Source organism: Bombina bombina, chromosome 6 (assembly GCF_027579735.1).
Source record: "Bombina bombina isolate aBomBom1 chromosome 6, aBomBom1.pri, whole genome shotgun sequence".
Classification (NCBI taxonomy): Eukaryota; Metazoa; Chordata; class Amphibia; order Anura; family Bombinatoridae; genus Bombina; species Bombina bombina.
This window is the reverse complement of record NC_069504.1, coordinates 229,463,313-229,490,413: the sequence shown is the minus strand read 5'-3', so window position 1 is coordinate 229,490,413 and position 27,101 is coordinate 229,463,313. Positions and strand designations below refer to the sequence as shown.

Below are 27,101 nucleotides of genomic sequence, written 5' to 3'. Positions count from 1 at the left end.
GTGAAGTGGTGACTGGAGTATAAATTAAAAAATATTTACCTGCCTTAAAAACAGGGCGGGCCGTGGACTGATCACACTACAGAAGAAAGGAATTTATCAGGTAAGCATAAATTATGTTTTCTTCTGTTAAGTGTGATCAGTCCACGGGTCATCATTACTTCTGGGATACCAATACCAAAGCAAAAGTACACGGATGACGGGAGGGATAGGCAGGCTCTTTATACAAAAGGAACCACTGCCTGAAGAACCTTTCTCCCAAAAATAGCCTCCGATGAAGCAAAAGTGTCAAATTTGGAAAATTTGGAAAAAGTATGAAGCGAAGACCAAGTTGCAGCCTTGCAAATCTGCTCAACAGAGGCCTCATTCTTGAAGGCCCAAGTGGAAGCCACAGCTCTAGTAGAATGAGCTGTAATTCTTTCAGGAGGCTGCTGTCCAGCAGTCTCATAAGCTAAACGAATTATGCTACGAAGCCAAAAAGAAAGAGAGGTAGCAGAAGCTTTTTGACCTCTCCTCTGCCCAGAGTAAACGACAAACAGAGAAGACGTTTGTCGAAATTCCTTAGTTGCCTGTAAGTAAAATTTTAGAGCACGGACTACATCCAGGTTGTGCAGTAGACGTTCCTTCTTCGAAGAAGGATTTGGGCACAAGGAAGGAACAACAATCTCTTGATTGATATTCCTGTTAGTAACTACCTTAGGTAAGAACCCAGGTTTAGTACGCAGAACTACCTTATCCGAATGAAAAATCAAATAAGGAGAATCACAATGTAAGGCTGATAATTCAGAGACTCTTCGAGCCGAGGAAATAGCCATTAAAAATAGAACTTTCCAAGATAACAACTTTATATCAATGGAATGAAGGGGTTCAAACGGAACGCCCTGTAAAACATTAAGAACAAGGTTTAAACTCCATGGTGGAGCAACAGTTTTAAACACAGGCTTAATCCTGGCCAAAGCCTGACAAAAAGCCTGGACGTCAGGAACTTCTGACAGACGTTTGTGTAACAGAATGGACAGAGCTGAGATCTGTCCCTTTAATGAACTAGCAGATAAACCCTTTTCTAAACCTTCTTGTAGAAAAGACAATATCCTAGGAATCCTAACCTTACTCCAAGAGTAACCTTTGGATTCACACCAATATAGGTATTTACGCCATATCTTATGGTAAATCTTTCTGGTAACAGGCTTCCTAGCCTGTATTAAGGTATCAATAACTGACTCAGAAAACCCACGTCTTGATAAAATCAAGCGTTCAATTTCCAAGCAGTCAGCTTCAGAGAAGTTAGATTTTGATGTTTGAAGGGACCCTGTATCAGAAGGTCCTGTTTCAGAGGTAGAGACCAAGGTGGACAGGATGACATGTCCACCAGGTCTGCATACCAAGTCCTGCGTGGCCACGCAGGAGCTATTAGAATCACTGATGCTCTCTCTTGTTTGATTCTGGCAATTAATCGAGGAAGCATCGGGAAGGGTGGAAACACGTAAGCCATCCTGAAGTCCCAAGGTGCTGTCAGGGCATCTATCAGGACTGCTCCTGGATCCCTGGATCTGGACCCGTAACGAGGAAGCTTGGCGTTCTGTCGAGACGCCATGAGATCTATCTCTGGTTTGCCCCAACGTCGAAGTATTTGTGCAAAGACCTCCGGATGGAGTTCCCACTCCCCCGGATGAAAAGTCTGACGACTTAAGAAATCCGCCTCCCAGTTCTCCACTCCCGGGATGTGGATTGCTGACAGGTGGCAAGAGTGAGACTCTGCCCAGCGAATTATCTTTGATACTTCCATCATAGCTAGGGAGCTTCTTGTCCCTCCCTGATGGTTGATGTAAGCTACAGTCGTGATGTTGTCCGACTGAAACCTGATGAACCCCCGAGTTGTCAACTGGGGCCAAGCCAGGAGGGCATTGAGAACTGCTCTCAATTCCAGAATGTTTATTGGCAGGAGACTCTCCTCCTGACTCCATTGTCCCTGAGCCTTCAGAGAATTCCAGACGGCACCCCAACCTAGAAGGCTGGCGTCTGTTGTTACAATTGTCCAGTCTGGTCTGCTGAATGGCATCCCCCTGGACAGATGTGGCCGAGAAAGCCACCATAGAAGAGAATTTCTGGTCTCTTGATCCAGATTCAGAGAAGGGGATAAGTCTGAGTAATCCCCATTCCACTGACTTAGCATGCACAGTTGCAGTGGTCTGAGGTGTAAGCGTGCAAAGGGTACTATGTCCATTGCCGCTACCATTAAGCCGATTACCTCCATGCATTGAGCCACTGACGGGTGTTGAATGGAATGAAGGGTGCGGCAAGCACTTTGAAGTCTTGTTAGCCTGTCCTCTGTCAGGTAAATCTTCATTTCTACAGAATCTATAAGAGTCCCCAGGAAGGGAACTCTTGTGAGTGGAACGAGTGAACTTTTCTTTTCGTTCACCTTCCATCCATGTGACCTTAGAAATGCCAGTACTAACTCTGTATGAGACTTGGCAGTTTGAAAGCTTGAAGCTTGAATCAGAATGTCGTCTAGGTATGGAGCTACCGAGATTCCCCGCGGTCTTAGTACCGCCAGAAGAGCACCCAGAACCTTTGTGAAGATTCTTGGAGCTGTAGCCAATCCGAATGGAAGAGCCACAAACTGGTAATGCCTGTCTAGGAAGGCAAACCTTAGGTACCGGTAATGATCTTTGTGAATCGGTATGTGAAGGTAGGCATCTTTTAAATCTACAGTGGTCATGTACTGACCCTCTTGGATCATAGGTAAAATTGTCCGAATAGTCTCCATCTTGAACGATGGAACTCTTAGGAATTTGTTTAGGATCTTTAAGTCCAGGATTGGTCTGAAAGTTCCCTCTTTTTTGGGAACCACAAACAGATTTGAGTAAAACCCCTGTCCCTGTTCCGATCGTGGAACAGGATGGATTACTCCCATTAACAAGAGCTCTTGTACGCAGCGTAGAAACGCCTCTTTCTTTGTCTGGATTGTTGACAACCTTGACAGATGAAATCTCTCTCTTGGAGGAGAGTATTTGAAGTCCAGAAGGTATCCCTGAGATATTATCTCTAGCGCCCAGGGATCCTGGACATCTCTTGCCCAAGCCTGGGCGAAGAGAGAAAGTCTGCCCCCCACTAGATCCGATCCCGGATCGGGGGCCCTCAATTCATGCTGTTTTAGGGGCAGCAGCAGGTTTCCTGGTCTGCTTGCCCTTGTTCCAGGACTGGTTAGGTTTCCAGCCTTGTCTGTAGCGAGCAACAGCTCCTTCCTGTCTTGGTGCAGAGGAAGTTGATGCTGCTCCAGCTTTGAAATTACGAAAGGAACGAAAATTAGACTGTCTAGCCTTAGCTTTGGCTTTGTCCTGAGGCAGGGCATGGCCTTTACCTCCTGTAATGTCAGCGATAATCTCTTTCAACCTGGGCCCGAATAAGGTCTGCCCTTTGAAAGGTATATTAAGCAATTTAGACTTAGAAGTAACATCAGCTGACCAGGATTTTAGCCACAGCGCCCTGCGTGCCTGAATGGCGAATCCTGAATTCTTCGCCGTAAGTTTAGTAAGATGTACTACGGCCTCCGAAATGAATGAATTAGCTAGTTTAAGGACTCTAAGCCTGTCCGTAATGTCGTCCAGAGTAGCTGAACTAATGTTCTCTTCCAGAGACTCAATCCAGAATGCCGCTGCAGCCGTGATCGGCGCAATGCATGCAAGGGGTTGCAATATAAAACCTTGTTGAACAAACATTTTCTTAAGGTAACCCTCTAATTTTTTATCCATTGGATCTGAAAAAGCACAGCTATCCTCCACCGGGATAGTGGTACGCTTAGCTAAAGTAGAAACTGCTCCCTCCACCTTAGGGACCGTTTGCCATAAGTCCCGTGTGGTGGCGTCTATTGGAAACATTTTTCTAAATATCGGAGGGGGTGAGAACGGCACACCGGGTCTATCCCACTCCTTAGTAACAATTTCAGTAAGTCTCTTAGGTATAGGAAAAACCTCAGTACTCGCCGGTACCGCAAAATATTTATCCAACCTACACATTTTCTCTGGTATTGCAACTGTGTTACAATCATTCAGAGCCGCTAACACCTCCCCTAGTAATACACGGAGGTTTTCCAGTTTAAATTTAAAATTTGAAATATCTGAATCCAGTCTGTTTGGATCAGAACCGTCACCCACAGAATGAAGTTCTCCGTCCTCATGTTCTGCCACCTGTGACGCAGTGTCTGACATGGCCCTAATATTATCAGCGCACTCTGTTCTCACCCCAGAGTGATCACGCTTACCTCTTAGTTCTGGTAATTTAGCCAAAACTTCAGTCATAACAGTAGCCATATCCTGTAATGTGATTTGTAATGGCCGCCCAGATGTACTCGGCGCTACAATATCACGCACCTCCCGATCGGGAGATGCAGGTACTGACACGTGAGGCGAGTTAGTCGGCATAACTCTCCCCTCGTTGTTTGGTGAAATTTGTTCAATTTGTACAGATTGACTTTTATTTAAAGTAGCATCAATACAGTTAGTACATAAATTTCTATTGGGCTCCACTTTGGCATTGCAACAAATGACACAGGTATCATCCTCTGAATCAGACATGTTTAACACACTAGCAAATAAACTTGCAACTTGGAATACAATTCAATTAGAATAATATTAAAAACGTACTGTGCCTTTAAGAAGCACAGAAGATCTATGACAGTTGAAAATTAATAAATTGAAAACAGTTATAGTGTAAACAACACAACTTTAGCAAAGGTTTAATCCCATTAGCAAAGATAACAAATTCTGAAAGCAGGAAACAAATTACAGAATAAACGTTTTTTATCTCAGTCAACTATAATTCTCACAGCTCTGCTGAGAGAAATTACCTCCCTCAAAATAAGTTTTGAAGACCCCTGAGCTCTGTAGAGATGAACCGGATCATGCAGGAAATACAATGAGCTGCTGACTGAAATATTTGATGCGTAGCAAAAGCGCCAAAAAACGGCCCCTCCCCCTCACACACAGCAGTGAGAGAGAACAGAAACTGTCAGAAAAAAGATTAAGCAACTGCCAAGTGGAAAAATAGTGCCCAAACATTTATTCACTCAGTACCTCAGCAAATGAAAACGATTTTACATTCCAGCAAAAACGTTAAACATAATTTCTAGTTATTAAACAGCTTTATGTAATTCTTACAGTGTAATTCTAGTGAAGTACCATTCCCCAGAATACTGAAGTGTAAAGTATACATACATGACATTATATCGGTATGGCAGGATTTTCTCATCAATTCCATTGTCAGAAAATAAAAGCTGCTACATACCTCTATGCAGATTCATCTGCCCGCTGTCCCCTGATCTGAAGTTTACCTCTCCTCAGATGGCCGAGAAACAGCAATATGATCTTAACTACTCCAGCTAAAATCATAGCAAAAACTCTGGTAGATTCTTCTTCAAACTCTGCCAGAGAGGTAATAACACACTCCGGTGCTATTTTAAAATAACAAACTTTTGATTGAAGATATAAAACTAAGTATAATCACCATAGTCCTCTCACACATCCTATCTAGTCGTTGGGTGCAAGAGAATGACTGGGAGTGACGTAGAGGGGAGGAGCTATATGCAGCTCTGCTGGGTGAATCCTCTTGCACTTCCTGTTGGGGAGGAGTAATATCCCAGAAGTAATGATGACCCGTGGACTGATCACACTTAACAGAAGAAATCTGAACCTGGGGTGAAGACACAAGGTGCATGCTATCTTTGCAGGAAATCTTGATATTTTTATTAGATACAGACATGATATAAACCAGGGAAACATCTTGTCAAATAACCTTATTTGAATGCAAAGGTTATTATCCTTTCATGTCTTCACTATATCCAATATTTTAACACAGCCCAGTTTTAAACATTGTTAAATTTTGGAAAATACCTGCTAAGAAAATGTCTGCCCTAGCAATTGCCTTGATAGAGCTCCTAGTCAAAGGTTGGATTGGATTCTTCACTGTACAAGAGACTGTACAGAGAGGAGTCACTATTTAATTTAATCATATGTGCAAAATAAAGAGCTACATCCATAAACCAACTTCACAAAGGTAAAAATAAAAACTGAGGCAAGGAAGGCTTATGTGAGATTCAGTCCAGAATTTATATTCAATAGAGGTAAACATTTTTATATATATTTTAGTCAAAATTAAGCATTTCCCTGTTATTATATTGGTGCATCTTCATTTAAAAGTGAGTTCAGGGAATAGTGACATACAAATGTGGATTCTGTGAGGTCTTGAAAGTTTAAAGCAATATAAAAATCAAAATTAAACAGAGAATGTGATTTTAAAGTGAAAGTAAACTTGAATGAATAAGTGCCCGACTTTAACTATGTGTTTCATCCCTTTGCAGGAGTTAAACACATAGTTATATGAAAGCAATAGCACAATAATAAACAACTAACACAGTAAAGCATTTTCTTTTTGCACTTGAAATTGAAGAGAAAAAAAGTGCCACGATGTACTAAAAAATACTCTCTTTGGGACTAATGTAAAAAAAAATCTCCCCCCATATATTTGATTTATATTTTGTTAACTGTTAGATATTTTATAATGAAAAACAGATCCTATACGGAGCTTCATGAAAACAAGACCCGTACAATTATTTCACATCATAGCTTAAAGGTAATGGGGCATATGTATCAAGCCAGACCTCACAAGAGCTGCTGGTGCAACGCCGCCCCCTGCAGACTCGCGGCCAATAGGCTGCCAGCAGGGGGGTGTCAATCAACCCGAACGTACTCGATCGGGTTGTATTGTGGCGATGTCTGTCCGCCTGCTCAGAGCAGGCAGATAGGTTATGGAGCAGCGGTCTTTGTGACCGCTGCTTCATAACTGCTGTTTCTGGCGAGCCTGCAGGCTCATCAGAAACATCGGGCATCAAGCTCCATTCGGAGCTTGATACATATGCCCCAATGTGTTTTTTTGTAAAAGCATTATGGGGCACATGAGCATCTTAGTCCTGAGTAGTTGTAAGGTTTCTTATCAGGGGTGAAGACAGCTAATTAGCTGTTTTGTGCCATGTTATGTTCCAGTTTATTGCTTTTGACTAAACATCTGCCTCATTTATTCTTACCTGGATTGCAGAGTTCATAAAACAAGTGTTCCCTAAATTACTTAGGCCACAGAGTCCTGGCTGTTCGTTGTGTCTTCCAGGCTCAGAGTACTCATAGTTCTTGTAGGCAGCATATGAAGGTAGGCAATAGTTTGAATTTTTCACACTAAAAATATAATGTGTTAAAAATAGATGTTATTTAAAAAAAATGCAGATTGCAAACTAAAACAAATGTATGGAAAGCACATGCAAACAGATTAACTAATCCAATATTGTCTGGCCATTAACGCTAATTTGATACCCTTCAATAGCATTCACATGCTTACAGATCACCCTTCTTTTAATTTCTTCTTCAAAACAAAAACATTCTGACTTCCGCCAACAGCCACACATCATTACTTCTTTTTTTTTAAATTGTGATTGTTGATGATAAGGTTCAGTACTTTCTAATACCAGTACAGATGTGCACTGTAGTTAGGTCCAGTACTTTCTAATACCAGCACAGATGTGCACTGTAGTTAGGTTCAGTACTTTCTAATACCAGCACAGATGTGCTCTGTAGTTAGGTCCAGTACTTTCTAATACCAGCACAGATGTGCACTGTAGTTAGGTTCAGTACTTTCTAATACCAGCACAGATGTGCACTGTAGTTAGGTTCAGTACTTTCTAATACCAGCAAAGATGTGCTCTGTAGTTAGGTTCAGTACTTTCTAATACCAGCACAAATGTGCACTGTAGTCAGGTTCAGTACTTCCTAATACCAGCACAGATGTGCACTGTAGTTAGGTTCAGTACTTTCTAATACCAGCACAGATGTGCACTGTAGTTAGGTTCAGTACTTTCTAATACCAGCACAGATGTGCACTGTAGTTAGGTTCAGTACTTTCTAATACCAGCACAGATGTGCACTGTAGTTAGGTTCAGTACTTTCTAATACCAGCACAGATGTGCACTGTAGTTCGGTTCAGTACTTTCTAATACCAGCACAGATGTGCACTGTAGTTAGGTTCAGTACTTTCTAATACCAGCACAGATGTGCACTGTAGTTCGGTTCAGTACTTTCTAATACCAGCACAGATGTACACTGTAGTTCGGTTCAGTACTTTCTAATACCAGCACAGATGTGCACTGTAGTTAGGTTCAGTACTTTCTAATACCAGCACAGATGTGCACTGTAGTTAGGTTCAGTACTTTCTAATACCAGCACAGATGTGCACTGTAGTTAGGTTCAGTACTTTCTAATACCAGCACAGATGTGCACTGTAGTTAGGTTCAGTACTTTCTAATACCAGCACAGATGTGCACTGTAGTTAGGTTCAGTACTTTCTAATACCAGCACATATTTGCTCTGTAGTTAGGTTCAGTACGTTCTAATACCAGCACAGATGTGCTCTGTAGTTAGGTTCAGTACTTTCTAATACCAGCACAGATGTGCACTGTAGTTCGGTTCAGTACTTTCTAATACCAGCACAGATGTGCACTGTAGTTAGGTTCAGTACTTCCTAATACCAGCACAGATGTGCACTGTAGTTAGGTTCAGTACTTCCTAATACCAGCACAGATGTGCACTGTAGTTAGGTTCAGTACTTTCTAATACCAGCACAGATGTGCACTGTAGTTAGGTTCAGTACTTTCTAATACCAGCAAAGATGTGCTCTGTAGTTAGGTTCAGTACTTTCTAATACCAGCACAAATATGCACTGTAGTTAGGTTCAGTACTTCCTAATACCAGCACAGATGTGCACTGTAGTTAGGTTCAGTACTTTCTAATACCAGCACAGATGTGCTCTGTAGTTAGGTTCAGTACTTTCTAATACCAGCACAGATGTGCACTGTAGTTAGGTTCAGTACTTTCTAATACCAGCACAGATGTGCACTGTAGTTAGGTTCAGTACTTTCTAATACCAGCACAGATGTGCACTGTAGTTCGGTTCAGTACTTTCTAATACCAGCACAGATGTGCTCTGTAGTTAGGTTCAGTACTTTCTAATACCAGCACAGATGTGCACTGTAGTTAGGTTCAGTACTTTCTAATACCAGCACAAATATGCACTGTAGTTAGGTTCAGTACTTCCTAATACCAGCACAGATGTGCACTGTAGTTAGGTTCAGTACTTTCTAATACCAGCACAGATGTGCTCTGTAGTTAGGTTCAGTACTTTCTAATACCAGCACAGATGTGCACTGTAGTTAGGTTCAGTACTTTCTAATACCAGCACAGATGTGCACTGTAGTTAGGTTCAGTACTTTCTAATACCAGCACAGATGTGCACTGTAGTTCGGTTCAGTACTTTCTAATACCAGCACAGATGTGCTCTGTAGTTAGGTTCAGTACTTTCTAATACCAGCACAGATGTGCACTGTAGTTAGGTTCAGTACTTTCTAATACCAGCACAGATGTGCACTGTAGTTAGGTTCAGTACTTTCTAATACCAGCACAGATGTGCACTGTAGTTAGGTTCAGTACTTTCTAATACCAGCACAGATGTGCACTGTAGTTAGGTTCAGTACTTTCTAATACCAGCACAGATGTGCACTGTAGTTAGGTTCAGTACTTTCTAATACCAGCACAGATGTGCACTGTAGTTAGGTTCAGTACTTTCTAATACCAGCACATATGTGCTCTGTAGTTAGGTTCAGTACTTTCTAATACCAGCACAGAGGTGCTCTGTAGTTAGGTTCAGTACTTTCTAATACCAGCAAAGATGTGCTCTGTAGTTAGGTTCAGTACTTTCTAATACCAGCACAGATGTGCTCTGTAGTTAGGTTCAGTACTTTCTAATACCAGCACAGATGTGCACTGTAGTTAGGTTCAGTACTTTCTAATACCAGCACAGATGTGCTCTGTAGTTAGGTTCAGTACTTTCTAATACCAGCACAGATGCGCACTGTAGTTAGGTTCAGTACTTACCAATACCAGCACAGATGTGCACTGTAGTTAGGTTCAGTACTTTCTAATACCAGCACAGATGTGCTCTGTAGTTAGGTTCAGTACTTTCTAATACCAGCACAGATGCGCACTGTAGTTAGGTTCAGTACTTTCTAATACCAGCACAGATGCGCACTGTAGTTAGGTTCAGTACTTACCAATACCAGCACAGATGTGCACTGTAGTTAGGTTCAGTACTTTCTAATACCAGCACAGATGTGCTCTGTAGTTAGGTTCAGTACTTTCTAATACCAGCACAGATGTGCACTGTAGTTAGGTTCAGTACTTCGTAATACCAGCACAGATGTGCTCTGTAGTTAGGTTCAGTACTTTCTAATACCAGCACAGATGTGCTCTGTAGTTAGGTTCAGTACTTTCTAATACCAGCACAGATGTGCTCTGTAGTTAGGTTCAGTACTTTCTAATACCAGCACAGATGTGCTCTGTAGTTAGGTTCAGTACTTTCTAATACCAGCACAGATGTGCTCTGTAGTTAGGTTCAGTACTTTCTAATACCAGCACAGATGCCAACTGTAGTTAGGTTCAGTACTTTCCAATACCAGCACAGATGTGCACTGTAGTTAGGTTCAGTACTTTCTAATACCAGCACAGATGTGCACTGTAGTTAGGTTCAGTACTTTCTAATACCAGCTCAGATTTATACTGTAGTTAGAGGTAGAAATCAATAGACAATATTTCAGCTGATAACGTATATGATGATGTTAGAAATGAACTTTAAAGGGACAGAGTAGTCAAAATAAAACTTTCATGATTTAGAAAGGGCATGCAATTTTAAACAACGTTCCAATTTACTTTATTATCAAAATTTGCTTTTTTCTCTTGGTATTCTTTGAAAGCTAAAGCTAGGTAGGCTCATATGCTAATTTATAAGCCCTTGAAAGTCCTTATCTCAGTGCATTATGACAGTTTTTCACAGCTAGACAGCAAATTCCTATTTTTAATTGGAGGTCAAATAATGGGAAAGGGCAGGACAGAGCCTTTTATCTTAGCCAGATGTCTGACTGAAGTAACAAATAAATAACTGCCTCTGATGCAAGAAACCAGAAGGATCATTCCCATAATGGCTCAAAAGAACAGATTATGAACGTTTTTAAAGACAAGGTATTAAAAGGGACATAACATAAAAAATTAGAATGTGCATGGGTGAATTTCAATTCTTGATGATTTCTTGGATTAAGACAGAATAAAGGAACCACTGTTCCAAAATTAACATTCAGAAGAGACTACCTCTAGTAGGAACAAAGTAATTCTGAAAATAGCCTTATCTTAATGAATTATCAGAATTATAACATATGGGGGAACACAAGTCCAGTAACAAAAAATGCTGTCTAAAGCACCAAATCCACATACCACAATGATTGGTTTAATTACAAGAAAAAAAACCATACACAAGCATTACCTATTGTATATCTCACCCTAGTGGAAGATTTTTTTCAGTTGTAACATACAGAGAGATACATACAATGACCCTCTGACTCCTGAAACATAATCAAGGGCAAACAATCCTATTCGCAAAAAAAATGTTTACCAGGCACTTATCTAACTAAGCAGTAGGATTGTGCTGACAGGAATGAAATGGGAAACCAGGTCTTGGCAGAACTCTGAAAACAAAGTTGTAACTCACGCATACAAAGAAGCACAGTTTAAAAACTGCTGTTTAAAAATATTTTCTTTATTTTATCAAACAAATAACTGGAGAATGCATAGAATCTATCAACTATAATATTCATGAACTCTGAAAATAAACAAGGCAAGTTCAGAGCAGCCCCAAACACATTCAAAGCTATGTTCAAAGCTTGACACGTACTGTATATACTGAAATTTTTGTCTGCAGGGCTGAGAATATGTGATAGGGCTGAATGTTGGTACCTCTTCGCACTGAAAGGCAAAGATGGGATTCCCAACAAGAATATGTCAGTAGCTGTTCCATCTTGTTGTAGTGACCATGCTGTTCCGAGGTGTTGGACTTTCTTTTTTCATGTGAGTAAAACATCAAAGCTTCAGCACACCAAATAGTTAGAAGATGAAATTACTTAAGCAAGAAAGGGAATGGTATATGGGGGCTCTTTCCCTTCAAACTACTGGTAGGACTATCAACATAACCAACATATCTATTAGAATTGACATAGTTCTACTACAGAGTGAAAACAAAACAAAAAATACAACACTATATACCATAACTTTAATATCCATTAAAAAATAAATAACTAAAAACCATAAGTAGTAGACCTTAAGTACTTACTTAGGCATTGGGCCTCTTGGCCACTGGCCTTCTTGAGTTCTCTGTTCTATTACAAGCATCTGTACAAAATAGAAAACATATATGGAAATTGGAAATATGTTTCATAAATATATACATCTATTACCCCTTTTTGATTGTAAAAACTAACCTGTCTTTAGAAAGCAAACACAAAATAAGAATATTAAGGCAAAAACATAATGTATGCTTACCTAATAAATTTATTTATTTCATAGTGGTGAAAGTTCACGATCCATTACTCCTGATAATTATTTTTCCTTGCCACTAGGAGGAGGCAAAGATGCCCAAAACCAATAAAACCCATCCCACTTCACAGGTACCTCGGTCTAAAGTCTAGCCAAGCAAATGAGGTAGGAAAAGAAATAAGAGTAAAAAAATAGGAGCAGGAAAAAAAGTGTGCACAAGCATAAACCAACACCATAAATAGCAAAAGATGGGGTCTTGTGGACTCTCACAACTATGACAGAAATTAAATTTATCGGGTAAGCCTAAATTATATTTTCTTTCATACAGGTGGTGATAGTCCACAATCCATTACTCCTGGGAACTAATGCCAAAGCTGTGCAGTCCATGAGTAATGAAACATATTTTTTCACTAAAAAACTAAATCCCAAAAGAACCCAAAAAGGGGCATAACGTTTTTTAATGCAATTAAAATTACTCAACAGGCAAAAATAATTTAACCTGAGACAACTGCCTGAAGGACTTTCCTACCAAAGGCTGCCTCAAAAGAAACAAAAAACATCCAAATGGTAGAATTAAATAAACATATGCAAAGAAGACCAAGTAGCTGCCATGCAAATTTGGTCAACTGTCGCCTCATTCTTCAATAACTGGCAATTGATTTAGTAGAATGAGCAGTAATCCGTTAAGGTGGAGGATGACCTTCCTCCAAGTAAGCCTTAGGGATTAGAAGTTTCAGCGAAAAAGCCAAAGAAACATCCTGCCCTTTCCTGGAACCAGAAAAGTGAACAAACTAGAAGTTTATCTGAAAAAGTTAGTAGCGTCAACATAATAATTCAACGCTCTAACAATATCCAAATTATGCAAAGATCTCTGTGAGGAATTTTTGTGATTAGGAAAAAAAATTCCCACTGACATTGTTTGAACACACAACATTAGGCAAGAAATCAAATTTGATCCTGTGAAATGCCTTAGCCTGATGCAAAATAAGATGATAAAAAAAAGATTGAGCAGATAACTCAGAAACTCTTCTAGCAAAAGAAATAGCCAAAAGATACAGCAACTTCCAAGAAAGAAGCTTCATATCTACTTTATGCATAGGCTCAAATAGAGGAGCATGCAAAATCTTTAAAACCAAAGTTAGACTGCAAGGAGGGGAAATTGGATAAACTACAGGCTTGATTTTAGCCAAAGCTTGAACAAAACCGTGGATGTCTGGAAGATTAGCAATTGTCTTGTGAAATCTGACCCTTCAAAGAGCTAGTGTATAAACCATTATCCAAATCATTTTGCAAAAACTGCAAAATCCTAGGAATTCTAAATATTATAATACATTTTCTTGGTCACAGGCTTACAAGCCTATATTAGAGTCTCAATAACAGAATCAGAGAACCCTCTCTGTTTAAGAACTATCCATTCAATCTCCATGCCATCAAGCTTAGAGATCAGAATAAAAAAAATGGACCTTGAGACAGAAGGTCTGGACAGAGAGGAAGTGTCCAAGTAGGGCAACAGGATATACCAAACTCTGTGAACGCAAGCCTCATCCTCTTGTCTGATTTTCACCCTGTGAAGAAGAACCAGAGGTTGAAAAACATAAGCTAGTTTTAACAAGACCATGGAACTACCAGAGCATCCACAAACACTGCTTGAGGATCCCTGGACCTCACACAGTACCTGGGAAGATTGTGGTTCAACCAAGAGGCCATCAGATCTATCTCTGGACTGCCCCAAAGATAATTACACACATACAGATGAAGATACCACTCCCCTGGATGCAAGAATTGACAACTGATAAAATCTGCTTCCCATTTGTCCACTCCAGGAATATGAAATCGGAAATTAGACAAGTATTGACTTCTGCCAGGAAAGAATTTGCAATACTTCCCTCATGGCTAGGGGAATGTGAGTTTCCCTCAGTGATTGCCATAAGCCACTGCTGTGACATTGTCTGTCTGAAAACAGAGATACGACTCCCTTCTCAGCAGAGTTCTAGAACATTTATAGGTAACCTCACCTCCCGAGGAGACCAAACCCCTTGTGCTGAGACCCCCCAGACAGCCCCCAAACCTGAAAAATTTGCATCTGTAGATATCACGGACCAAATAGGACGAACAAAAGAAGCCCCCTACAAAACAAGCTCATGATTCAGTGACTAAGACAGAGACTGGCTCGCTCTGAAGTCTAGATGAATCCTCTGAGATAGCTGAGTAGGATTCCTGCACCATTGCCAAAGTATATACAGCAGCTGAAGAGGCCTCATGTGAAAACAAGCAACCGGAATATCATCCAACACCACAACCAATTAGAAGCTTTAAATTTACTCTTGGTCTTCTTGTCCTAAGGAGGAAAAACTCATTTACCTACAGTCACAGTAGAAATAATACAATCCAAACCGGAACCAAATAATATCTTTCCCTGAAAAGAAAGAGATAAAAGCCTGGATTTATCAGCAGATTAAGACTTTAACCATAATGCCCTTCTAGAAAGTAGTGCAAAAAACATACTTTTAGCATTAATCTTATTGATGTCAAAAACAGCATCACAAATGAAAGCATTAGCACATATGAACAGCTCCAAAAGGTTCAAAAAAATCTTCACCAGCAAAATCGTCAGAAATCTACTCAGAGAGACTATTTAACCAAAAAGAAGAAGCAGCAGCCACATAAGCAATTGAAACTGCTTGTCTAAAGATATAACCTGCTTGCTGAAAAGCCCTCCTATAGAAGTATTCTAACTTCCTATCTAAAGGGTCTTTAGAGTAAGAACTATCTTCTAAAGGAATAGTAGTATGTTTAGCCAGAGTAGAAATGGCCCTATCCACTTTGGGAATAGTCTTCCAAAGCTCACTATTTCAAGTTGATAAAGGATACATTTTTTTAAAACCTTGCAGAAAGATTAAAAGGAATACAGGTAGCCCTCAGTGTACGCCGAGGTTAGGTTCCAGAAGGAATGGTTGTAAATCGAAACCGTTGTAAATTGAAACCCAGTTTATAATGTAAGTCAATAGGAAGTGAGGGAGATAGGTTCCAGGCCCCTCTCAAAATTGACATAAGTAACACCTAATACATTAATTGTACAGCATTATAAACCGTATCAAATAATCACACAACACAGAAAATATAATGAAACTAAGTTTAATGAACAAAAAAATTTGCTAACAGCACCTAATAAAATAATTACACAACAGACTGCATCATCATCAAACTAAGTTTAATGAACAAAAACTTTTTTTACTTGCACTTTTCTGCAAACAGTTCTCTGCATTGTTGGCATGTTAGATAATATTGGGTCTGCACCTATTCTATGCATTTCAATCTGCAGTGATTAATAAGCAGTTAGGCACCCTCACCTCAAACATCTGGACAGGAAGATAATAGGGACGTGGCTGCTAGATCTTGTTTGCTCGATAGCTCTGGTCTGCTCTGTGTACACAGATTCATTTCAGGCTGTAAAGCTTGCTTAACTTTGCTGCAACACAAGCGGACAGCTCCACCTACTGGCTATTTTAATTAGTGCACTGATTTTCAATGCATTTCAATAGCAGTCACATGACTGAAAAAAAAGGTTATTATTCTGAACCAGCGCAAATTGAACCGGCGTAAACCGTGGGCCACCTGTACCTGGTTTAGCCCAATCTCTAGAAATAATCTCAGAGACTGCATCAGGGATAGGAAATAAATCTGGAGAGTTAAAAGGGATACTAAACCCAAATTTTGTCTCTCATTATTCAGGTACAGCATGCAATTTTAAGCAACTTTCTAATTCACTCCTATTATCAATTTTTCCTCGTTCACATGCTATCTTAATTTTAAAAAGCTAGACTGTAAGCTTAACAGCCGTCCCATTTTTGGTTCAGCACCTGGGTAGCACTTGCTGATTGGTGGCTAAATGTAGCAAACCAATCAGCAAGCGCTACCCAGGTGCTGAAGCAAAAATGGGCCGGCTCCTAACCTTACATTACTGCTATTTCAAATAAAGACAACAAGAGAACAAAGAAAATTTGATAATAGGAGCAAATGAGAAAGTTGCTTAAAATTGCATGCTCTATCTGAATCATGAAAGAAAAAATTTGGGTTTAGTATCCCATTAACCATAGGCTTATAAACAGTATGTAAATGATTAACAGGCTTATCTCCATCAACTTTAGATCTTTAACCTCTAAACTAAACAAAATGTCTTTTTAAAGTGAACAGATATGCTTAATTGCAAATGAATAAGAGGATGTTTCAGATTCATGATCAGAGGAAGCCCCCTGGTCCTCTGAAAAAATCTCCCCCTCTGAGGATATAGCAGCTTCATGACTAGAAACATTAACCTCAGAAGAGCTAGTACAAGGTAAAATCTGAACTGATTGTTTATGCTTACTTGAAGGTGGTATGGCTGCCAACATTTCAGACAGTGAGTCAAATAAAATCCTTGACCCCATGGCCGAAAGCAGCAGGATTCTCCTGTAAGGAAAAAACAGAAAGAGCAGAAAAACATTTAGAAACACCAGATTGGTCAGAATGCATTACAATAATACATTTATTGCATAAGTTTGCCGGAGGAAAAACCTCAGCCTGTTTATAATACAAACATTTAACACTGGTAAGAAAGTGATCAGATGACCCTGCTTCTTAGGCAGATTTAGAGTCAGATGGCTCTGTAACTGCAGAGAACTAATTCAAAACTTAAATGCAGAAAACAACAAGCATACAGCTAAATGGTAATATCCACATTAAAAGAGTTCTTGAAGAAAGGGAAAACTTACACCATCTGAAAAAAAACTCTAAAAATTCAAAAACCAATAAAGCAGGACATTTGACACTATAAGGCGTACTTAGAAAATGAAAAAAGCACACTAAAACGTACCCTGACATGTTGACGCACATAGGTTCAAAAGCCAACATGCATAAAAAACAACATAATTTAGACTTACAAACAAATGTATTTCCTTCGAGCTGATGAGGGTCCATAGCTTCATAACATGTAGGATACAATACCCAAGCTGAGAGTCCATGTTAAGGACGGGTGGGACAAAAAGTAGGCAGTTCATATTTGCCAGACACTGTGGCCTGAAGGACTTTCCTGCCAAAAGCTCCATCAGAAAAAGCATAAATGCCAAAATGATAAAATTTGGAAAAAATGTTAAAAGAAGACCAAGTTTACGCCTGCCAAGGAGGCATCATCGTTGAAAGCTAAGAAAGTAGATACTGATCACATAGAATGAGCAGTTACTCATTTTGGTGGTGGTTTTGCCACAACCAAGAAAGTCTTATGAATAATCTGCTTGAGCCAGGATGCCAGGACCACTGCCGTAGCTTTCTGACCCTTCCTAAGACCAGAGTAGTGGACAAATAAACAGGGAATTTTTCTAAAGCTTTGTTAACATCTAGGTTGTGAAGTAATTTTTCCTTTGAATTAGAAAGCTTTGGACACAAAGAAAAAACAACTATTATATAAGATAGAGCTGATTATTCAGAAACTCTACTAGCTGAAGAAATGGCCAGAAGAAAAAGAACCTTCCAGGACAACCATTTAAGGTAGAAAATAAGCATAGGTTCAAAAGCAGAACCTTGCAGTACAGAGAGAACTAAATTCAAGTTCAAAGGAGGAGAAATTGATCTAACAACAGGACGAATTCTCACGAGGGCTTGAAGAAAAGTTGGCAAATTAGCCAACTTTATGTAAAACAAAACAATTAACGCAGATATCTGACCCTTAGAGGACAAACCGATAGGCCCTAATCTAGGACATCCTGAAGGAATTGAAGAATTCTAGGAATGCTAAAGGACTTCCAAGAAGAAACCTCAAGAAGAACACCAAAGAAAGCAAGCTTTCCAGATGTTAAGATACATTCTTTGCTTAACCGGCTTACTTGCATGAAGAAACCCCTGAACTTGAGGTCTAAGCGTTTAACCTTCACACCGTCAAATTCAGCAAATTGAGATCCAAGTGAAGCAGAGGTCCTTGAGATAGAAGATCCTTCGTTAGGGGTAAGGTCCATGCAGGAAGAGAAGACATCTGAATTAAGTCCACATACCAAGTTCTGCAGACACACACCCGAGCTATAAGAATCACTGAAGCTGAATCCTGTTTAATTCTTGCAATGACTCTTGAAAAACAGGAAAGCTAAATTAAATATTCAGGGACAAACTAATGCATCTATCATAGATCACAGGAGAGGAGAAGCCGTGATTCTGCTGGTACACCATTAAATCTATACATGGTAGAGCCCAGTTAAGAATAAGCTGGTTGAATATGTTTGAACAGATTAAAGTAGCCTGCTTCCTAAATGTTCACTCCTTTAGGAGCTCCAGAATGTTTAGTGGTAACCTCGCCTCCAGAGGGAACCAAACTCCTTGCATCCCTCAAGACCTCCAGATGGCGCCCCAGGCCAGGCGAGTACTGATGTGAGCAGTGAAAATAAAGAAAGGAAGCAAAAAGGATGCATACATGTTATAGAGCAAGGAACCAAAGTACCTTTGAAATAGTAATAAGGAAAATAGGAATCTGGTAAGACACTGTAAAAGCTGCTTGAGCAATAGGGCTTACCTTCCACATTTTCTAGGTAGTGAAATACAGAGTATAGCACCTTATCACACCTGCACCCGAAAAGGAGTCTGTGATTCGTGGTTTGTAACCTCTGCTTGTGTCTTTGAAGCACAGGAGGGCTGAGAAAAAATAATGCATCTGAAACCCTCTGTATAATAAAAACTATCGCCTAGATTTAGAGTTCTGCGTTAGCCGTCAAAACCAGCGTTAGGGGGTCCTAATGCTGGTTTTGGCCTACCGCTGGTATTTAGAGTCTTGTAGATAAGGGTCTAACGCTCACTTTCCAGCCGCGACTTATCCATACCGCAGATCCCCTTACGCCAATTGCGTATCCTATCTTTTCAATGGGATCTTTCTAACGCCGGTATTTAGAGTCTTGGCTGAAGTGAGCGTTAGAAATCTAACGACAAGACTCCAGCCGCAGAAAAAAGCCAGGAGTTAAGAGCTTTCTGGGCTAATGCCGGTTTATAAAGCTCTTAACTACTGTGCTCTAAAGTACACTAACACCCATAAACTACCTATGTACCCCTAAACCGAGGCCCCCCCACATCGCCGCCACTCTATTAATTTTTTTAACCCCTAATCTGCCGACCGCACACCACCGCAACCTACATTATCCCTATATACCCCTAATCTGTTGCCCCTAACATCGCCGACCCCTACATAATATTTATTACCCCCTAATCTGCCCCCCCCAACGTCGCCGCTACCTAGCTACAATTATTAACCCCTAATCTGCTGACCGGACCTCACCGCTACAATAATAAATGTATTAACCCCTAATCCGCCTCACTCCCGCCTCAAAAACCCTATAATAAATAGTATTAACCCCTAATCTGCCCTCCCTAACATCGCCGACACCTAACTTCAAGTATTAACCCCTAATCTGCCGACCGGACCTCGCCGCTACTCTAATAAATGTATTAACCCCTAAAGCTAAGTCTAACCCTAACACTAACACCCCCCCCTAAGTTAAATATAATTTAAATCTAACGAAATAAAATAAATCTTATTAAATAAATGATTCCTATTTAAAGCTAAATACTTACCTGTAAAATAAACCCTAATATAGCTACAATATAAAAAATAATTATATTGTAGCTATTTTAGGATTAATATTTATTTTACAGGCAACTTTGTATTTATTTTAACCAGGTACAATAGCTATTAAATAGTTAATAACTAATAGTTACCTAGTTAAAATAATTACAAAATTACCTGTAAAATAAATCCTAACCTAAATTACCATTAAACCTAACACTACACTATCAATAAATTAATTAAATAAACTATCTACAATTATCTACAATTAAATCAACTAAACTAAATTACAAAAAAAACAAACACTAAATTACAAAAAATAAAAACACTAAATTACAAAAAATAAAAAAAATTACAAGAATTTTAAACTAATTAAACCTACTCGAAGCCCCCTAAAAAACATAACAAATATATTCTAAAATAAAAATTTTACAGCTCTTTTACCTTACCAGCCCTTAAAAGAGCCTTTTGCGGGGCAAGCCCCAAAGAATTCTGCTCTTTTGCCTGTAAAAAAAACATACAATACCCCCCCCAACATTACAACCCACCACCCACATACCCCTAATCTAACCCAAACCCCCCTTAAAAAAACCTAACACTAAGCCCCTGAAGATCTTCCTACCTTATCTTCACCATGCCGGGTATCACCGATCCTTCCAGAATAGGGTCCGAAGTCTTCATCCTATCCGGCAAGAAGAGGTCCAGAAGAGGGTCCGAAGTCTTCATCCTATCCAGCAAGAAGAGGGCATCCGTACCGGTAGACATCTTCATCCAGGTGGCATCTTCTATCTTCTTCCATCCAGCGCGGAGCGGGACCATCTTGAATCAGCCGACGCGGATCCATCCTCTTCTAACAACGTCCTAAGTCCGAATGAAGGTTCCTTTAAATGACGTCATCCAAGATGGCGTCCCTCGAATTCCGATTGGCTGATAGGATTCTATCAGCCAATCGGAATTAAGGTAGGAAAAATCTGATTGGCTGATTGAATCAGCCAATCAGATTCAAGTTCAATCGGATTGGCTGATGCAATCAGCCAATCAGATTGAGCTTGCATTCTATTGGCTGATCGGAACAGCCAAAAGAATGCGAGCTCAATCTGATTGGCTGATTGGATCAGCCAATCCGATTGAACTTGAATCTGATTGGCTGATTGAATCAGCCAATCAGATTTTTCCTACCTTAATTCCGATTGGCTGATAGAATCCTATCAGCCAATTGGAATTCAAGGGACGCCATCTTGGATGACGTTATTTAAAGGAACCTTCATTCGGACTTAGGACGTCGTTAGAAGAGGATGGATCCGCGTCGGCTGCTTCAAGATGGTCCCGCTCTGCGCCGGATGGAAGAAGATAGAAGATGCCACCTGGATGAAGATGTCTACCGGTCCGGATGCCCTCTTCTTGCCGGATAGGATGAAGACTTCGGACACTCTTCTGGACCTCTTCAAGCCGGATAGGATGAAGACTTCGGACCCTATTCTGCTCTTTGGGGCATGCCCTGCAAAAGGCCCTTTTAAGGGCTGGTAAGGTAAAAGAGCTGTAAAATTTTGATTTTAGAATAGGGTAGGGCATTTTTTTATTTTGGGGGGCTTTGTTATTTTTTTAGGGGGCTTAGAGTAGGTGTAATTAGTTTAAAATTCTTGTAATCTTTTTTTATTTTTTGTAATTTTGTGGGGGGTTTTTGTAATTTAGTTTAGTTGATTTAATTGTAGATAATTGTAGATAGTTTTTATTTTACAGGTAATTTTTAATTATTTTAACTAGGTAACTATTAAATAGTTATTAACTATTTAATAGCTATTGTACCTGGTTAAAATAAATACAAAGTTGCCTGTAAAATAAATATTAATCCTAAAATAGCTACAATATAATTATTATTTATATTGTAGCTACATTAGGGTTTATTTTACAGGTAAGTATTTAGCTTTAAATAGGAATTATTTATTTAATAAGATTTATTTTATTTCGTTAGATTTAAATTATATTTAACTTAGGGGGGTGTTAGTGTTAGGGTTAGACTTAGCTTTAGGGGTTAATACATTTATTAGAGTAGCGGTGAGGTCCGGTCGGCAGATTAGGGGTTAATAATTGTAGGTAGATGGCGGCGACGTTGGGGGCGGCAGATTAGGGGTTAATAAATATAATATAGGGGTCGGCGGTGTTAGGGGCAGCAGATTAGGGGTACATAGGGATAACGTAGGTTACGGCGGTGTACGGAGCGGCAGATTAGGGGTTAAAAATAATATGCAGGGGCAGTGATAGCGGGGGCAGCAGATTAGGGGTTAATAAGTGTAAGGTTAGGGGTGTTTAGACTCGGGGTACATGTTAGGGTGTTAGGTGCAGACTTAGGAAGTGTTTCCCCATAGGAAACAATGGGGCTGCGTTAGGAGCTGAACGCTGCTTTTTTGCAGGTGTTAGGTTTTTTTTCAGCTCAAACTGCCCCATTGTTTCCTATGGGGGAATCGTGCACAAGCACGTTTTTGAAGTTGGCCGCATCCGTAAGCAACGCTGGTATTGAGAGTTGCAGTGGCGGTAAATATGCCTGTACGCTCCCTTTTTGGAGCCTAACGCAGCCCTTCTGAGAACTCTAAATAACAGCGTTGTTTAAAAGGTGCGGGGGAAAAAAACCATGTGTAGCTAACGCACCCCTTCTAACGCAAAACTCTAAATCTAGGCGTATGTTAACACACATAAAGATAACTGTAAAGAGGAAAACAGCTTTCACAAGTCTAATCAAACTCTATTCTTTATTTGTGAAACTAGGCATGTTAACACTAAAGCTTGATATAGATAAAGAGAATAGCAATGCATGTTGATGCAAGTACTAAAAAAAAAAGGATGTCAAGAAAAGGTTTGTAGTCCCAAAAGCCTGTGCAATTTGAAATAATTGTCAAAAATTAAAATTGTGAAAAAACACCTCTCCTAAGGCCCGTGTCACCCTGCCCAACTGCACTGTGATTTTTGTGATCTAAATGATAAATGCACAAGGCAGTTACTGGTTCTCTTAAAGAGAAAGTACCCATTTTTTAGAAAAATTTTAAAATAAGGTTTTTGAGGTAAAAAGTGTAGATTGAGCTGCTAAGGATTCCTGTGGATGCTACATAAGAACTATCCTGTGCCTTATTCCCCCAAATCCCTATGTTAAACACTCCTCAGGTGTAAGGTTGTGACCTCCAGCTATGTAATATATGTAAGGAGAGTAGTATTGGATAGCTCCTGTGTAGTGCCTGAGTCACTTACCTGGATTTAAGCACTCCTCCACTGTGTCTTACCAGCATGCTGAGGCCTTTCTCCCTCATAGGTTGCTGATCCAGTAAAGAGCCCATCCAGTGCAAGCAAATATACTGCAGATACAGCTGTAACCCCACAGGTGGAGGCTAAGAGACGGAATCCCTGCAATGCCTGAGGGCAGTTATGGCTGTTAGATTACCCACTAGAGTAATAGAAAGCACATAAAAGAGGTAATCCTTACCCCTATTTCACTCTCGCCTAGGGGTACTTGGTCCCAAGTCAGGTCTGAACCCACAAATCATATGAAAAAATAATAAACTCTTGATAGTAGAGAACCTCTGAAATTTTCAACCTTTCTCCTCAGAGGCCAAGAACAAACTGGAGATAGAAAGGAAGTGGAAGGGACTAAAGCTCTGTCAGGATTCTTGACTGATTCTCCTGATAGGCTGTAATATATCCCATGTGTTATGAATTTATGGACTCTCATTAGCTAAGAAGGAAATATGCAAAAAAAATTACGGCGTGCTTTCAAAAATATACACACATTAAAAAACTTGGTACGCGTTAAAAGAATGTGGGCCAAAGAATTGCACATATTAAAAAATACAGAAGGGGAATAACCTTAATAAAACATAACTGTGTCAAGGCCATATACAATATACAATAAATATATATAATAACCTAAGTAGCATTTAGGGGGCCAAATAATAAAAACTATAGTACTTACCAATGGAGGAAACCAGTAGGAAGCCAAAACCAGCGCTGAAACATTGCAGTAGAGGACCTGGAATAGGAGTATATCAACAAACCAACAGGATGAGGCAAAGGACAAGTCTCAGCAACACCAGTGGGAAAGCTTGTGACTAAATTCTAATAGGTGAATACATACCTCCAACAATCACTGCACTCTGAGGGGTAATGGGCCTCAACTCGGTTTGAGAACCCTCTCACTAAAGAATCAAATGCACATCTTCATTCTTCAACCTCCTCCAGAGGAGGCAAAGACAAGACAGAGGTACCTTTGAGGTGGAAGGGGTTTTATAGAGCTCTTGGAGTTTCGGAATCTTTGCCTCCTCCTAGTGGCAAAGAAGACTAATTTACACAAAAAGGGAAAATATTGGCACTGTGATATAAAAAAGGAAATAATGAGGTTTCAGGAAATACCCTAGAAAACTAGGTGCTGCCCCTTACAAAATGACTATGCAAAAAGTGGGAAGAAGGACAGATAGGGGCTTATCAGCACTCTTTCCTAATGTAATGTAACAGTTAGCTGTTGTGATCAGCTATACTATATAGGAAGTAACTAAGTTAAAACTAAACTTTAATAATAATATTTAAAAGGAAGGTGAAAAAAACTCTCACCAAAAACCCACCACAAACACCTAAAATTGATAAGAAGCACTGTTGGTCACTCCCCTGTATTCCTGGCCGATAAGACCACTTTGTAGGTTTGTAACAACCTGTGGAGGTTTATTAGAACATGAACTAGAACTCAAGTGCAGAAAAGCAGCAGCAAGCACAAACAAATGTCCAGAGAACAAGGTATCCAAAAAGGGGTGAGGCAAAATCAGCGTCAGACAGGCCAAAGGTCAGGGCAGGCGGCAATCAGAGAAGTCAAGGATAAGCAAAAGTCACAAAATACAATTAAACAGGATTCACACGGAATAAACGCCAGGAGTTCATAAGCAGGATGCAAAACAACCAAGCACTGACTGACAGGCGTGCTCTGCTTATAAAGGGGTTACTGAATCACATGACCTGGCCTCACCTGTTGGTAGGAGTTACCTGAAGTCAATATAAGTGGAGGTAGGACTCAGCGCCATCTTGGTTACCTCCAGCCATGCTCCTGAGCTCCGCCACGGCGACTGGCTCTCCAGCATGGCGGCCATCATCTTGGATAGACAGAAGGACCGCTGCTGTGACCTCGGCTGTGGGCTGAGCTACAGAGGCTAATGACCGAGAAGCAGGGGTCTGAGGTATCGTGATCGCCACAGAATGACTTTGTGAACGCCGCAGAACAGGTGAGCACTGGCATATGTGACAAGGTTGCTCCTGGCACCTGAAGCTGACGCTTCCAGTTATCGGCCAGAAATACAGGAGCGTGACCAACAGTGCTTCTTATCAATTTTAGGTGTTTGTTGTTTTGGTTTTTTGGTGAGTTTTTTCCCTTCCTTTTAAATATTATTATTAAAGTTTAATTTTAACTTCTAGTTACTTCCTATATAGTATAGCTGATCACAACAGCTGTTACATTACGTTAGGGAAAAAGAGTGCTGATAAGCCCCTATCTGTCTTTCTTCCCACTTTTTGCAGGGAAGAGTAATTCTTAGGAGTAATGGATCATGGACTCTCACCACCTGCATGAAAGAAAGTATGAATATAAAAATGAAAAGTAAACTGCTTTAAAAACATCAAGATGTCAATGCAACGACTGTAATTGTATGGCTATATTTACCAAGTTACTACAAACAGTAATGGAACCAAGACAAGGTCATTTTTACATTGTCATACTAGTATTGTCATCTATGTTTGAAAATGTAAATTAAATTGATCTTATATGGAGTATACCAGTAGAACTTTAAAACTAGAAAACATAATGTTAATATTACACAGATATTTCTAGATCATTTGGCTGTGCCATCTAAGGCTATAATTAAAATGCATTGACCCATTTGGTCAATTATCAATTAAATACTGGCACAAAAGTTTATACATACGACTTTATACACTTCACGGCCCTATGTACTAACAGCAGTGCGGACAAGGTTTTTGATATTAACCTTTTTTTGTTTACAGTTCTTAATTTGAGTTGTTATGTATATGTATTAGACTTTTACCCAAAAGATAGATTTATTGTAACGCATTTGTGAATTAATTCATGCACAAAATTATTTAGAATTTTAACTCCTTTGTTATACCTGTCCTTGATACAAGCCAGCATCCTGTATAGTGCTTTCAGGTTTATTTAGAGGCTCAAACGTATTACTCATATATTTGTTCCACAGTCTTGTTTCTTTGTCATCTGGGATATTGAAGAGTGTCCTCATTTCCTTTTCAATCATATCTAGAATAAATAATAAAATAAAAACAAATATAAAAACACACAAAGAGATAAGTATTTCATTAATTAGCTTAATCAGTGCTTTAGGGTAGGAGTTAGAAGCAAATTTAAGTGGATGTGGTAAAAATGTAATGACTCCAACTCCGAATTCGATATAAAAATCTCAAGGAAATAATATTTTATAGGAACATGAAACTTAAAAAAATTCTACCAAGCATATTAAAGAGCACTATTTAACATGTTAAAATATTCTTCTTTGCATGAAATGTCATTTAAATAAAGGTTATAAATCTGAAAAGTAGCCTAATGATTCAGATGGTGATGATGAAATGTCTCATGGTACCATTTACTATATTAATAATTACCATTATGTATACATATTGAGCTTTAGTAGAGTATGAGATTTAAAAAATTGAGAAGTCTGTGGTTTTGTACCATTATGTTGTATGATGTTCATTTCTATGTTAAAAAAACAGAAACCTAAAACATATGTTTTTTGTTTAAATCATCAGATTTTATCCAGCTCATATCACATTAAATAGAAAGAATAAAATAAAAGTAATAAAAACATGACAGTATTTCTAACGATATTGCAATATATCAACCGGGCTAACTTAAGCGCGTATTACAAGTTGAAAGTAAACGAGCACCGCCAATCACAATCTAAATTTGCGGTTGTCGGGTAAGCGTGACTGAAGACCTCGTGTAAAGGGTTAGAAATAAGAATAAAAGTGCACCAAACACAAAAAAATACTTTAAAATAAAGTGTTACACTCATATT

The 27,101-nt window shown here is 39.5% G+C and overlaps 1 protein-coding gene across 2 annotated transcripts in view; it reads right to left on the bottom strand.

Annotated features, from left to right (window-relative positions):
- USP15 (ubiquitin specific peptidase 15) overlaps positions 1–27,101 on the bottom strand; it is a 449,675-nt gene that overhangs the window by 320,829 nt on the left and 101,745 nt on the right. For both annotated transcript variants that reach the window (XR_008402812.1, XM_053716753.1), the window contains exons 5-7: positions 26,178–26,323; positions 12,250–12,308; positions 7,079–7,223 (exon numbers count right to left, since the gene is read on the bottom strand). Coding sequence is in view for 1 of the 2 variants with exons in the window: in XM_053716753.1 (XP_053572728.1) it covers positions 7,079–7,223; positions 12,250–12,308; positions 26,178–26,323 (350 nt within the window). In the remaining variant the exon portion in view is untranslated. The remainder of the gene's footprint in view (positions 1–7,078; positions 7,224–12,249; positions 12,309–26,177; positions 26,324–27,101) is intronic.